The following is a 14,281-nucleotide window of genomic DNA, read 5'->3' as shown; positions in this document are numbered from 1 at the left end:
TTATTGGGTGAGAACAAATTAATGCATATATTTGTGTTTATACAAGTGTCATAGCGACTGATTTATGACTACCATTGTCTGAAGCACATTTGACTCCAAAGGCAAATTACACTGTAGCCATGTCTCCATAACTTAATTGTCATTACGTTTTAGGCGCTTATCCCCGTTGTTAATCCTCACCAACATTTCATTGTATACTGACTGACAGCCAACCTGGGCTGCTATATCACTTCCCGTTCATTACTGTTATTTATAGTATGACCATTATTGCCTTAATTGTTCATCCCCTAAGCTGTGTCACCCCCAGAAGTCCCATGTCCAGAGCAACGTCATTGTCTTTCCATTGTTGTTCATTACTATATATGTGCTACCATTACACTGTTACTTGGGTGTTAGTCAAGCTTGGTATTCCGAGTGCTGGCGTAGGGGCGACCTCGAGCAGGATGTGCCGCTCGTAGGGAACGTCCTGAGGTTGAGCTGTAGCTCCGCTCACCTCTTGTATGCCTGAGCTGGAAGGTCCGCTCATCGCTGTGTTTGTGTTGTCAGAGCAGGTATTACGCTCATTGTGCAATTGTTGTTTATTGTTTACATGTTGTGCATAAAGCGTTCCGGGACAGTGATGTCGATTTTGTCCTTTATTCCCCCAAGAGCTAATTCCCCGTCAACATGCGCGTTGACACAAGTATTTACAAATGTTATCCAACTTTGGCAATAACTTGCAATGCGTAATGTTTTACTTTTAATATAACAAGTTGAGTAATTTTTGCTATTCGCGTGTTATGTAGGATTATGCCAAGAGAACTTAAAATGTAGTATTATACGCCTGTGACTGGCTGCAATGTGCAAGGTAATCAAGAGGATCAAAGTATAGACATGAGCTATATATATGCCTCTGACTGGCATTTACGTGCATCGTGTTATCTTTTTACTTTTAGCACTATCTGCTTAGTAAACTGAACGGCAAAAGACACTTTGCACCTGATTGAGGTGACTGTTATTAATAAACTAAAAACAACGAAAGTTTGAGGTAAAGTATATTTAATAAACCAACAATTCCACAAAGTATTGAACAACTCAAACTTGACATTTCGTGGTTAAATATTGTATACCAGACAATCAAAATCTTAGGGACTTGAAAATTCAGTTGTCCAGATTTTCATTGCAATTCATTCAAACAAGGAAAGTAGTCACAGACACAAAATGAGTCATTGTAATACCGAATGTGTCCACCCCGTGCCTACATACATGCAAAGACGAAGGGAAAATGTCAAACGTCTGATGAGGTCACGTGCCAAGCGGTTCCATTCATCTTGTAGAGCTTGTGTCAACTCTTGTCTGTTGGCGGGAGGGTGTGGTCGGACTGTAACTCGCCTGCCCTTGATGTCTAAGGGGTGTTCTATGGGTGATAAGTCAGGAGAACATGCCGGCCACGGTAAGACGTTGACGTTGTTGTTGGCAAGGATGTCCACAACGATACGAGCTGTGTGGGTCCTGGCGTTGTCGTGTACAGAACACCTCGTGGTTGTTGCTGTGCTCACCCGCCGACCCAAAAGCTTTAACTGCCGATGACGTCACTGTGAGGAAGCGGTTGCGGAGGTGAAACGTTCGCAGAAACCGGTCTTCCTGTGGCGTAGTGACCCATGGTCTCCCTGTTTTGGGCCTGTCCGATGTCCTTCCAGTCTGTCTGAAACGCTGCAACAAGTTTCCAACGCCAACACGGGAACAGCCAAAGGCTCTTGCAGCATGGATGTACGTGTCTACCATCTGGACCACCCCAATTGCTCGTTCACGTTGTTCTGATGTTAATCTTGGCATTTCAAATATGTTTTTTTTACAGTATGGATGTTTGACATTGCTACTGTGCTGTTTTCATACCCCTATGGCACGTGCATTTCTACCAGCAATGACATCACGTGATTTCACATTTTTCGCATTATCTCAAAAACACATGTGCATTGCCGGTAAAAACTACAGGTACAACAATGATGCGTTTGGGCTATGTGATTGTGCCTATTTGAGTTTGAACCAGTACAACTAATTTAAAATCACATTATTTTCAAAAGTTTATTTTGCAGTTCCTTTGATATTTCACGCATCTCACAAGAAACTAAAATTTTCCAATATCCCAGTGAGAGAGAGGGAGCTTAATTTCAGTAAAGGGGCCACCGGCCCATTATACAATACATGATATCAGTGTAAGACAATTTCAGCGCCAGTAAGAAAGTTATTACGCTTTGTAAAAGCAAGAAATATAAATTTAGCTGAAGCATGAATTATGCATGGGGTTTTAGATGTACAGAGTGTTACAAATTTATCAACAGTTACATTTGTGTAAAAATAATAAGGTAGAACCTTACGTCTCAAACTGTCATGGTATGAACATTGTGAACAAAAATGATATTCAGATTCCACTTCAGGTCTTACACAAAATGGACATAGTCCCTTAGCTCTAGGTATATTGTACTTCCTTCCATTTTCAATTTGCAAAGTATGACCAGAACATCTAAATCTACTCAAAGCAATACGATAGGCACTTACTGGAATACAATCTAGATAATTTTCAAATACATTATATTGCTTAATACAAGAATAAAAAGAAAGTTTTGAGTAAGTTCTTAAACTGCTGGACCATTGTTGGTAATCTATATCAATACATATTGTTTTAAAGTTATCAATAAAACCAATATGATTTACTCCTTGACTATTCCAAACATGGCCCAAACCATATGAATAAAGAAGTTGTTTTACCTTTAGTGCCCAGCAATGTATTCCTTTTTCTGCCAGGTTGTATTGATATGAATAAGCATGGCTAAGGATTATATTAGGTTTTTTGAGAAAAAAGTCGGAGCCAGTCTTTGACAATACGAACATGTTGATTGACTTTAAGTGAATAACGTCCAAGCTCACCACAAGCAACTATTTTGGGGACAAATCTCCCATATTGTAAAATATTCTTACAGAATCTATCATGTACATTGATGACATCCTGAGACGGGTGAAAACCCCGTATCTCTGAGCAGTAGAGAACAACAGGTAGTATTTTGACATCACATATATTTGTAAAAGTACATCATAAGGAAGTTTCATGAAATCCCTTGAGCCTGATTTTAAAGCGAGAAGATATTTCGTCGCTTGTAGAGCTAGTGTCTTCTGTGTAAAGTACCCACTACCAGATGATGAAAGAGGAACACCTAACGTAGGAACAATTTCTATAATGTCAGTGCCAAACCAAAACTTTTGATATATTCTAAGATGACCACTACGTCTAAATACAATAACTTTACTTTTGCTTATATTAATAGCCAATTTCCATTTATGACAAAAAATCTCCATTCTGTCGAGGCGTCTTTGCAACCCCACTACTGTACTATCGAATAAGACCATATCATCTGCAAACATTGGAATAAAAAGTTCAATCATTCCTAATTGGATATTACGTTGCCCGTCTGAATTAAGACAATCAACAATATCATTTACAAAGAATGAAAACAGAAACGGAGATAACTCACTCTCCAATATCCCAGTAATGGATAGTAACAATGATTATGGTCGGATACAGTTAACGTGGTTTACTTAAGTCAGATAATTATACTTTCCAAAGAAGGTTATTTGGATAGAATTATCAAAATTCCTTTTAACAAATCGTATCTTGGCAAATGTTAAATGTATTATCATGTAACGTGCATTTATTTTGTCACACGTATAATTTGAACAGGTACACATCATTAAACTGTCATGCTATTTTGTTTCACGATTGTGTACTTTATTTTCAAATGTCAAGTATTACTGATTAATGACGACAGGCGAAATATTACAAGACCTGTAGAGATTCTTGTTAATCGGATTTCCTTTTTACGGATGTCAATGTTGTTTTATAACCAGGATCTTCCATTAAAATGGTTAGTCATTAGGATGTGCAATTTTGTTCGGCGTTTTACCCGTTATTCGACATCTCCAAATATCTTTACTCTAAGTATGCATTTATACGGAGGTCGCCTGGTGCACATATCTTCTCATCGGCCCTTCATTCTGCCCTGCGATCGTAGATTCGTTTGGCGATGCTGAAGAATGATGAAATCCATTGGTCATTGATCTACAATTGGCTAAAATGTTTACAAAGGAAATGTGATAATATCAACAATGTCGATTGTTTAGAGCACTTATCGTTAAAACTTTTATCATTTTATAGTTATCAATCATATGCTCATACAATATTGATTACCCGGAATACCTCTGGAGTCTCAACACCAAACACAATCAGACGCATCGCATGACACTATCTAGAAGAGGTCTGTGTCACACTGAAACCTCCATCTCCAGAAACGTTATTACATTTGTCAAGAAATGTAACTTGAATATTTTCAGTGTTAACACTGAAGCTGCCACTACCAAGGCTGTGGCCTATGTTTACTCATACTAAGCCTGCTGCTACCAGGAGTGTGGCCTGTGTTTACTCAAACAAGGCCTGCCGCTACCAGAAGCGTGACCTGTGTTTACTCAAACAAGGCCTGCCGCTACCAGAAGCGTGACCTGTGTTTACTCACACTAGATCTGCCACTACCAGGAGCGTGGCCTGTGTTTACTCATACTAGAGCCGCCACTTCCAGGAATGTGGCCTGTATTTAAAAACATTTTACTCATTCTAGAGCTGCCACTACCAGGAGTGTGGCCTGTGTTTACTCACACTAGATCTGCCACTACCAGCAGTGTGGCCTGTGTTTATTCACACTAGGCCTGCCACTACCAGCAGCGTGGCCTGTGTTTACTCACACTAGGCCTGCCACTACCAGCAGCGTGGCATGTGTTTACTCATACTAGGCCTGCCACGACCAGGAATGTGGCCCGTGTTTACTCATACTAGAGCTGCCACGACCAGGAATGTGGCCTGTGTTTACTCATACTAGAGCTGCCACTACCAGGAGTGTTGCCCGTGTTTAATCATACTAGGCCTGCCACGACCAGGAGTGTGGCCTGTGTTTAATCATACTAGGCCTGCCACGACCAGGAGTGTGGCCTGTGTTTACTCATACTAGGCCTGCCACGACCAGGAATGTGGCCTGTGTTTACTCATACTAGGCCTGCCACGACCAGGAATGTGGCCCGTGTTTACTCATACTAGAGCTGCCACGACCAGGAATGTGGCCCGTGTTTACTCATACTAGAGCTGCCACTACCAGGAGTGTGGCCCGTGTTTAATCATACTAGGCCTGCCACGACCAGGAGTGTGGCCTGTGTTTACTAACTATAGGTCTGCCACTACCAGGAGTGTGGCTTGTGTTTAGGCAACCCACGAGGAACAAGCACGTGATGACAACAATCAATAGTAATGTCACTACCAGAACAAACACAATGTATACTCACAACAGAGCCACGGCAACAAAGAGTAGGATGATAGCGAGTGCAATGAATACAAAGCCCGGAAATATCGCTAGTGTTGCCTCGTAGATCAGACCTCCCACCATTGTTAACACTGCAGTGGAGACCATCTCGCTTAGCTCTATCACACAAAACACGGAACCTGAAACAGATTGAAACTGCAAGCACCCTTTTGCAGGATCCTAGTTTCTTTAACCAACAACATTCAGTCTAATTTGACCCTGAGTCAAATGTTCATCGGTGGTTAGAATGTGTGTGACCTGGATGATCGTATGTCATCGTGCCCTTATGGTGTGGAAATTTCCTCGCTCAGTCAATCACTGGATGAGCCGATTAGGATTCGATTATGGACAGGTCAGACACAATCTGTTTGCGTGTTTACAATGAGATTTGAACTACAATTCAAAATAACAGATACATGTACATAATCGTTCATATCATCGTGCAATCATCCTCTTCAGAACAGGTATGACAAGTACAGGTCTTTGATTACAGGCACAGGTCTCGCATTATTAACATACACCGGGCGGTGAGGCATAGTGAGAAACTTTCGTCACGCCGAAGACGATTCCAGTTCAATTCTAGAAAGTCTAATAGTACCACATTGGAAGCATAATTCTATTTTTATTTAATTCCTCGTTATTTCAGTTGTTTGTTTATTTCTTTTTGTAATTTCAGTTATTTTCTCGTTTTTTAAAAAAATTTCTTCGAGATATGAGAACAAAATTAGAAATTTTGATAATTTGATATAACGACAATAAAATCAAAATCACACGAAGTAAACGCAATATCATAAATATAAACAAATAATTGTAAAAAAAGAAATTTCGATAAAAAAAAGATGCTATAAAAGTGGCACCATCAGATTTCCGTACCTTACAGTACACGTCAGTCGTTTTACACAAGACAGCATAGCGTTTTGTGGTCTTCAAGTTGGAGATCATACGCTGATATTGTTTAAGAGGACGGGGGTCAACGCTATTTTCATTGAGATCCGCAAACCAATTTTCAACAACTCGACAGTTTAAGAGTTGAAGGGTTGGACAATAGAGATAGTGGAAACGTTTGTTCGTTATATCACCGCGATATGAACGACCTCATATTCGGATTGCAATTATATCAATTACAATTTTAGAACAAGGCGGCTTCATTTCCGATACAAAACATCTTTTCTGTTCCAAAATAACAACAGGACATCTGTAACAGCTGAACACAAAGAGCAATTTGACAATAACCTCGTTACCTATATGTTCCGCATCATATTACATCAGTGTTACCACGCGTGTTGAAATGAATGTTTCGTCTCCCACACTATCAGCTCAGAAAGAGTGATTTCTGGGGAAAACAGACAAATTTGTTGTTGGAACAACTGGCTTACCTTGCTGGTCAGGTGCTGCGAGACTAGACATAAACCCCCTCATTATAGGGCCCGTTGCCTGGGCATATAAGCTAGCCACACCCGCTGAAACAGAACATATTGTAGTTAGCATTTTGAGATAGGTTTGTGTCATGGTTTGATGCTATCATCAGCTACTTCACATCACAGAATACATCATTTCATGAATATGAAGAGACTGAGGGTTGGAGTAGAAAGATATGAAGAGACCGTGGGTTGGAGTAGATGGATATGATGAGACCGTGGGTTGGAGTAGATGGATAGGATGAGACCGTGGGTTGGAGGAGATGGATCGGATGAGACTGTGGGTTGGAGTAGACGGATATGATGAGACCGTGGGTTGGTGTAGATGGATAGGAAGAGACCATGGGTTGGAGAAGATGGATAGGAAGAGACCGTGGATTGGAGTAGATGGATATGATGAGACCGTGGGTTCGAGAAGATGGATAGGAAGAGACCGTGGGTCGGAGTAGCTGTTTAGAAAGAGACCGTGGATTGGAGTAGATGGATACGATGAGACCGTGGATTGGAGAAGATGGATATGATGAGACCGTGGGTTAGAGTAGACGGATAGGATGAGACCGTGGGTTGGAGTAGATGGATAGAATGAGACCGTTGGTGGAGTAGATGGATATGATGAGACCGTGGGTTGGAGTAGAAGGATATGATGAGACCGTGGGTTGGAGTAGATGGATAGGAAGAGACCGTCGGTCAGAGTAGATGGATAGGAAGAGACCGTGGGTTGGAGTAAATGGATATGAAGAGACCCTGGGTTGTAGGAGATGTATCTGAAAGGACTTCGGGGTGGAGTAGATGGATATGATGAGACCGTGCGTTGGAGTAGCTGGATAGGTTGAGACCGTGGGTTTGAGAAGATGGATATGATGAGGCCTTGGGTTGTAGTAGAAGGATATGATGAGACCGTGGTTTGGAGTAGATGTATCTGAAGGGACCTCGGGATTGAGTAGAAGGTTAGGATGAGACCGTGGGTTGGAGTAGATGGATATGAAGTGACCTCTGGATTGAGTAGATGGATATGAAGGGACCGAGGGTTGGAGTAGATGGACATGAAGAGACCGTGGGTTTGAGTACATGGATATGATGAGACCGTCGGTTGGAGTAGCTGGATATGAAGAGACCGTCGGTTGGAGTAGCTCGATATGAAGAGACCGTTGGTTGGGGTAGATGGATAGGAAGAGACCGTGGGTTGGAGTAGATGGATATGATGAGACCGTGGTTTGGAGGAGAAGGATATGATGAGACCGTGAGTTGGAGAAGATGTATCTGAAGGGACCTCGGGATTGAGTAGAAGGTTAGGATGAGACCGTGGGTTGGAGTAGATGGATATGAAGTGACCTCTGGATTGAGTAGATGGATATGAAGGGACCGAGGGTTGGAGTAGATGGATATGAAGAGACTGTGGGTTGGAGTAGCTTGATATGAAGAGACCGTTGGTTGGAGTAGCTGGATATGAAGAGACCGTTGGTTGGAGTAGATGGATATGATGAGACCGTTGGTTGGAGTAGAAGGATATGGTGAGACCGTGGTTTGGAGTAGAAGGATATGATGAGACCGTGGGTTGGAGAAGATGTATCTGAAGGGACCTCGGGATTGAGTAGAAGGTTAGGATGAGACCGTGGGTTGGAGTAGATGGATATGAAGTGACCTCTGGATTGAGTAGATGGATATGAAGGGACTGAGGGTTGGAGTAGATGGATATGAAGAGACCGTGGGTTGGAGTAGCTTGATATGAAGAGACCGTTGGTTGGAGTAGCTGGATATGAAGAGACCGTTGGTTGGAGTAGCTGGATATGATGAGACCGTGGGGTGGAGTAGCTGGATATGAAGAGACCGTGGGTTAGTGTAGATGGATAGGAAGAGACCGTGGGTTGGAGTAGGTGGATATGATGAGGCCGTGGGTTGTAGTAGAAGGATATGATGAGACCGTGGTTTGGAGTAGATGTATCTGAAGGGACCTCGGGATTGAGTAGAAGGTTAGAATGAGACGGTGGGTTGGAGTAGATGGATATGAAGTGACCTCTGGATTGAGTAGATGGATATGAAGGGACCGATGGTTGCAGTAGATGTAAATGAAGGGACCTCGGGATGGAGTAGATGGATATGATGAGACCGTGGGTAGGAGTAGCTGGATATGAAGAGACCGTCGGTTGGAGTAGCTGGATATGATGAGACCGTGGGTAGGAGTAGCTGGATATGAAGAGACCGTCGGTTGGAGTAGCTGGATATGAAGAGACCGTTGGTTGGAGTAGAAGGATATGATGAGACCGTGGTTTGGAGTAGAAGGATATGATGAGACCGTGGTTTGGAATAGATGTATCTGAAGGGACCTCCGGATTGAGTAGAAGGTTAGCATGAGACCTGGGTTGGGGTAGATGGATATGAAGGGACCGAGGGTTGGAGTAGATGTAAATGAAGGGACCTCGGGATGGAGTAGATGGATATGAAGAGACCGTGGGTTGGAGAGATTGATAGGATGAGACCGAAAGTTGAGGTGAGTTTAATTGGGATTTAATGTCGCTGTCAAGATTATTGCGCGCGAGTGCGTGCGTGTGTGTGTGTGTTTGCTGGTTCCGGACTTAATCTGGTTTGTAGTGCTGGACCACCGAGATACAGTTAAACATTGCTACCCAAACCAGACACCTGATACTGAGTGTCGACCAGTCTTCGTTTTATACCCGAGCGAAATACAGGGTAACAGCAAGTGTCATATTTTAGTCTTTTGGTATGCCACGGCTCTTGAATGGAACCACCGACTTCCTGCTATCCGAACACATGCTTTATCCACTAGGCCACAGTGGCGTTTAGATGTTTTTGACGAGACAGAATACCATGTTACCATATTTGATGAATGTGACGTAGAGTTGTCGTGCATACCCACCTACGTACATCATGGCGTCGTTGGTGCTGGCCGCGGTGAGAAGAAGTGACACGATGTTTGACAGGACACCAACGAGAGCCATGCTGAGGCCGGACATGAATCGTCTGAGACACCACGTGGTGAATAAAATGATGAACCAAGACAGCAACACCCTAACGGCAGAGTACAGAGTGATATGGGTCGTCGACCAGAAGAAGGGGCGGGTGAGCAGGAACAGGTTCAGGATCATCTGTTTCGTATAATCCACAGCAAAGGAAGTGAAGAACGTCACGAGGCACAAATTGACTAACGTGCGGTTTTTTGACGGGGCGAAGTAAAAGTTAAATCCTTTTTTAATAATCGATAAATTTTCTTTCAGTACATATTTTGATGTCGCTGTCTGGTGCGTTTCTGGAATTAACAGTATGACCACCAAAAACATTGCAATGTCGAGAGCAACACTAAGATATAGTGGTTGTAGGTAGCCGGCTCTGTCAATCCAGATTCCACTAATAGACGCTCCAAGAGCAGAGGCCAGGAACAGGATGAAGGAGAGCAGAATCATACGCCATGATCTCCTATCCCCTGGTTCAGTAATGTCCGCTACAGTGCTAAACAAAGCTGTCATCATTGTTGCAAAGGCACCTCCCAATCCATATGCCACTACTCCAATACACAAGAAGTAGACGCTTAAACTGTACCGAACAACAATAACAACATTGATACAATAAATCATTGCCCCAGTTAGTGAGAGATACATTAGCATCTTCCGCCCAAAAACGTCCGAGAGTCCCCCCATCAAGAGAGCAGTTATACTAGCAGGTACAATCATGCATAGAGTAATGATCATCAAATCAGTAGTAGCTTTGGTTTGTATGGCGTTCTCTCGGGCTGTGTTGTTGCTCTTGTGACTCTCATTGAAATGATTGATATCGTACTCGAGCTTTGCCCTCTCACGGAGGTAGAACTGTTGATGGGATATCAGATAGAACGCGTTTCCGAAGTACAGGAGAGCGATGACCTCCACGGCAACGTAGCCATGTCGTCTAGGAGTAGGTCTGGTGCGGCCGATGCTGCCGTAATCTGAAACGCATGTGTACAATTTGTAAAACATATCAGGTTTGCTTGTTTGTTTCAGGTAGCAGAAATATTCCAGCTATATCCCTTCGTCTGTAAATGATTAAGGGCCAGGGTATGAGTATAACGTTGCTTTCAACAGCATTCTAGTTATATTACGACGTGTCTGCTCAGTGTGGGAGGAAAGCCCAAAGTGATGCAAGTCTAAGACGTTTACCACGTTAGTGAAACCTACGAGAATGGGTATGGTGCAGACAAACCTAGAAACGTAATCGGGCGAACCGGTATTCGAACCGACAATGATTCTGAGTGCCCAAGGGATGCAAATGCAGGGCCACACGGAACGACATCATAATGACGGCATCAGCTTAACACTAATAAGCCAGTACATAAGAATTCCTCATCAATATTGGTAAACACTACATTGTTGCAAGGTGTTTCTAGAAAAAAAATACATATTTAAACTCACAGTTTGAATAAACAAAATTTCTTGTTGTCAGCTGTAGCTGAAAAAAAACTTGGCCTCCAGACAAAGGCCAAGTCCCCTTACCAGAACCAAGAATATCAAATGGTCGGTCTCTAATTTCAACTCTTTTTTATGAATCTCTGATGAAATATTTTAAAACGAACCAGAAGTACATATTTAACTAGAAACACAAATTTGCCTCTAAAATCACAGATTAGTTGATTTAAATGTGTTTCTTGTGATTCGGTGATGGTACAGTGTAGGGAAGATGACTTACCCGCGTCTTGTTTACGAACTGCATCAGTGGAAGTTGTTAACTTTGTCTCATGTTCAGCAGAGTCATCGTGTGCTGACATGACTTAACTGTTACAGAAGCAATTGTTTCTTCAGGGTTTGAAGAGATGTTGTCTTTGAGAACTGCAACACATGCACAAATGTTCATTAAGTTGTGACATATTAAAAGAAGGTATAGTTCAACTAGTTGAGTATCGATCTTGTCGAGCATAGGTTGCAAACGTGTTTCCTGAAATCCAGTTTGTAAAGTTCCCGTACAACCATGCTTCAGGTTTGAGACGAAACACAAAACCTAGCCCCCTGACGAGAGTAGTAAAGCATATGACTTATACCAATACCTTAACATGAAGGGAAGAATGGCATATCATAAAATCTAGCTTAGAAGATGAGTAATGTCTTATATGAAATATGGTGAATTGATCTCTCATCAGCCTAACAGCAAGAGACGTAAAAACGAATTGCATCCATCAAGACCATTCCTGCAATGATGTGACGAATTGCTTCTCTCGAGACCTTACCTGCAACAGATGGATCGAATTGCTTCTTTCGAGACCTTATCTGACAGAGATGGAACGAATTGCTTCTCTCGAAACCTTATCTGCAACAGATGTGACGAATTGGTTTCTTTCGAGCAAGTACCCAGAGAAGAAGTATTGAAGTGCTTACACGTACCTACTACATGCGTGTATACATCAAATGCATCGCATGCAAGTCCTATGCAAGTCACCTGTTAGAGTTCTATTGTTGTGTGAACAATGTAGGTGTAATGGTTTCCATATGTTTGCTGTACAGAATATCATCTGACACAGACATTTAATATTGGTGTTCTCTTATTGCTAGAATATCGACCAGGCGTTGCCACTATCCGATTTAACAAAGTTCGACACAGCGCGCACGCTTGGCGTCGCCTTACTTCTCTACAAACAGAAGCGGGTAGTGCTGTAAAATGATGCAGACATCAACACTGTTGATATAAAACATGCACATATTGTTGACTTACTATCTTCGGACATAACAGCAGCTGATGCCAGTCTATAACTGTGGTCATGATGATCCTGTCGTTATAACAAGTCAGGACGTCCTAATATAGTTTGTACCCGACCTGGACCCTGATGTTTCTAACAGACTACTAAGAAGGATTCCGTCCTGCTACTATGTACGTGGACAGAGTTGTAGAACCTAGGATTTGCATCGTTTCGCCTGCATATGACACAGGCATTTATTGAGATAGGTTCAAGGAAACAATAAACATATTCAATGCTTCATTTTTCTTTGGTAGCTGATAACCATGCTCACAGAAATCTTTCTGTCCTTAGTGTCAAGACCAGTCCAGTATCATCAGCATCTTCCAATTGAAAATGGAGGATTGACAAAAAAAATACTGAATTACAAAAATGCAGCAAGGAGGGTCTGGGTGATCCTGGCACAGTTAGGCTGGTTAGGTTCATTATCAGGTCAGGGCCCTTCCCCCCTCTACACGCAGCCCAGACAGTAAAAGGGACTTCTCCCAGGAAGCGATGCCTAGGCAAACCCACCGAGAACTTGAAGACTGCAACACTGCATCCCACAGATTTTCTGAAGTGTATATTTGTACTCTGCCCGAAGTGTTTCCTTGATATATCGAGTTTTTTAGCATGAACCCTCCATTGGCAATCAGTTCAAGGTCATCCGTGTAAAGGAGGTGAGAAAAGGGTGTTGGGGATCTTTGCTGAGGAGGTCCCGAATGATAACAAAAAAGTTGAAACAAAATCTTAGAGGTTTTAGTGATTAACAGAAAAGCAAGGGACTAAAGGAATCGCCCTGAAATATTCCTCTTCTAATCGAAATGGGTTCCGAAGTCACCACATTTTTTCAGGCAATCAGTTGTAATGAAACACAACAATGGTGACCTTATTTTTTCGTGTATACAATCATTATAATCCTCTACCCATGGTTCCTCAAGGTTACAGTTGCCGGGCATAGACCACACCTGTTTCCAAAACTCATATATAGAAGGCTAGGACATTACTCATCTTCTAGCCTAGATTTTATGATGTGCCATCATTCTCTTCTTGTTAAGGTTTTGATAAGCCATTGCTACTCTCTCCAGGGGGCAAGGTTTCGTGTTTTTTACCTGAAGCACGATTGTACGGGAACATTACAAACTGGATTTCAGGAAACACGTTGCAACCTATGCTCGAGAAGATCGATACTCAACTAGTTGAACTATACCCCCTTTCACCTGTTGCAGTTCTCAAAGACAAGACCTCTTCAAACCTTGAAGTCATGCCAGCACATGATGACTCTGCTGTACAGGAGACAGATTTTACAACTTAAAATGATGCTGTTAGAAACGGGTAAATCATCTTTCCTGCACCGTTTTATCACCCAATCACAGCAAACACATATGAATACACCAATCTGTGATCTTAGAGGCAAAGTTGTGTTCATAGTTAAATATGTAGTTCTGGTTAGTTTAAATCCTTTGTCAAATTCTTATCAGAGATTTATAAAGAAGAGCTTGAATAATGTTATCTAGGGGACCGACCATTTGATATTCTTGGTTCTGGTAATGATGCTGCTACTTTGTCTGGAGAACAGATATTCTTTTAACTACAGCTGATAACCAGATATTTTGTCAAAAAGACAACCCCAAAAAAACTCTCAACAATGTAATGTTTGTGTCAGACAATTTCTTTCTATTTCAACAACATGAAGCATTGCTATTTTTTCCAGCATTTGTCGGGGCACATTATTTTTTTCAAAACCGTTTGTAATGCCAATATTGATGAGAAATTATGTACTGGGTTATCAT

At 42.1% G+C, this 14,281-nt stretch overlaps 1 protein-coding gene across 1 annotated transcript; it reads right to left on the bottom strand.

The window, feature by feature from the left end:
* Nucleotides 1-2,121: 2,121 nt before the first annotated feature.
* On the bottom strand, nt 2,122-12,228 carry LOC124125371 (solute carrier family 46 member 3-like). The gene is made up of 6 exons (XM_048402980.1): nt 12,006-12,228; nt 11,471-11,610; nt 9,672-10,733; nt 6,755-6,838; nt 5,362-5,518; nt 2,122-4,061 (listed from the first exon to the last, which is right to left on the bottom strand). Exons 2-6 carry the CDS (start codon nt 11,547-11,549, stop codon nt 4,025-4,027), a joined length of 1,419 nt encoding a protein of 472 aa, XP_048258937.1. The 5' UTR covers nt 11,550-11,610; nt 12,006-12,228; the 3' UTR covers nt 2,122-4,024.
* Nucleotides 12,229-14,281: the final 2,053 nt, after the last annotated feature.

The sequence above is a fragment of the Haliotis rufescens genome, unplaced genomic scaffold, assembly GCF_023055435.1.
Source record: "Haliotis rufescens isolate VD_foot unplaced genomic scaffold, xgHalRufe1.0.p SCAF_3, whole genome shotgun sequence".
Lineage (NCBI taxonomy): Eukaryota > Metazoa > Mollusca > Gastropoda > Lepetellida > Haliotidae > Haliotis > Haliotis rufescens.
This window is presented reverse-complemented; position numbering and strand designations above follow the sequence as displayed.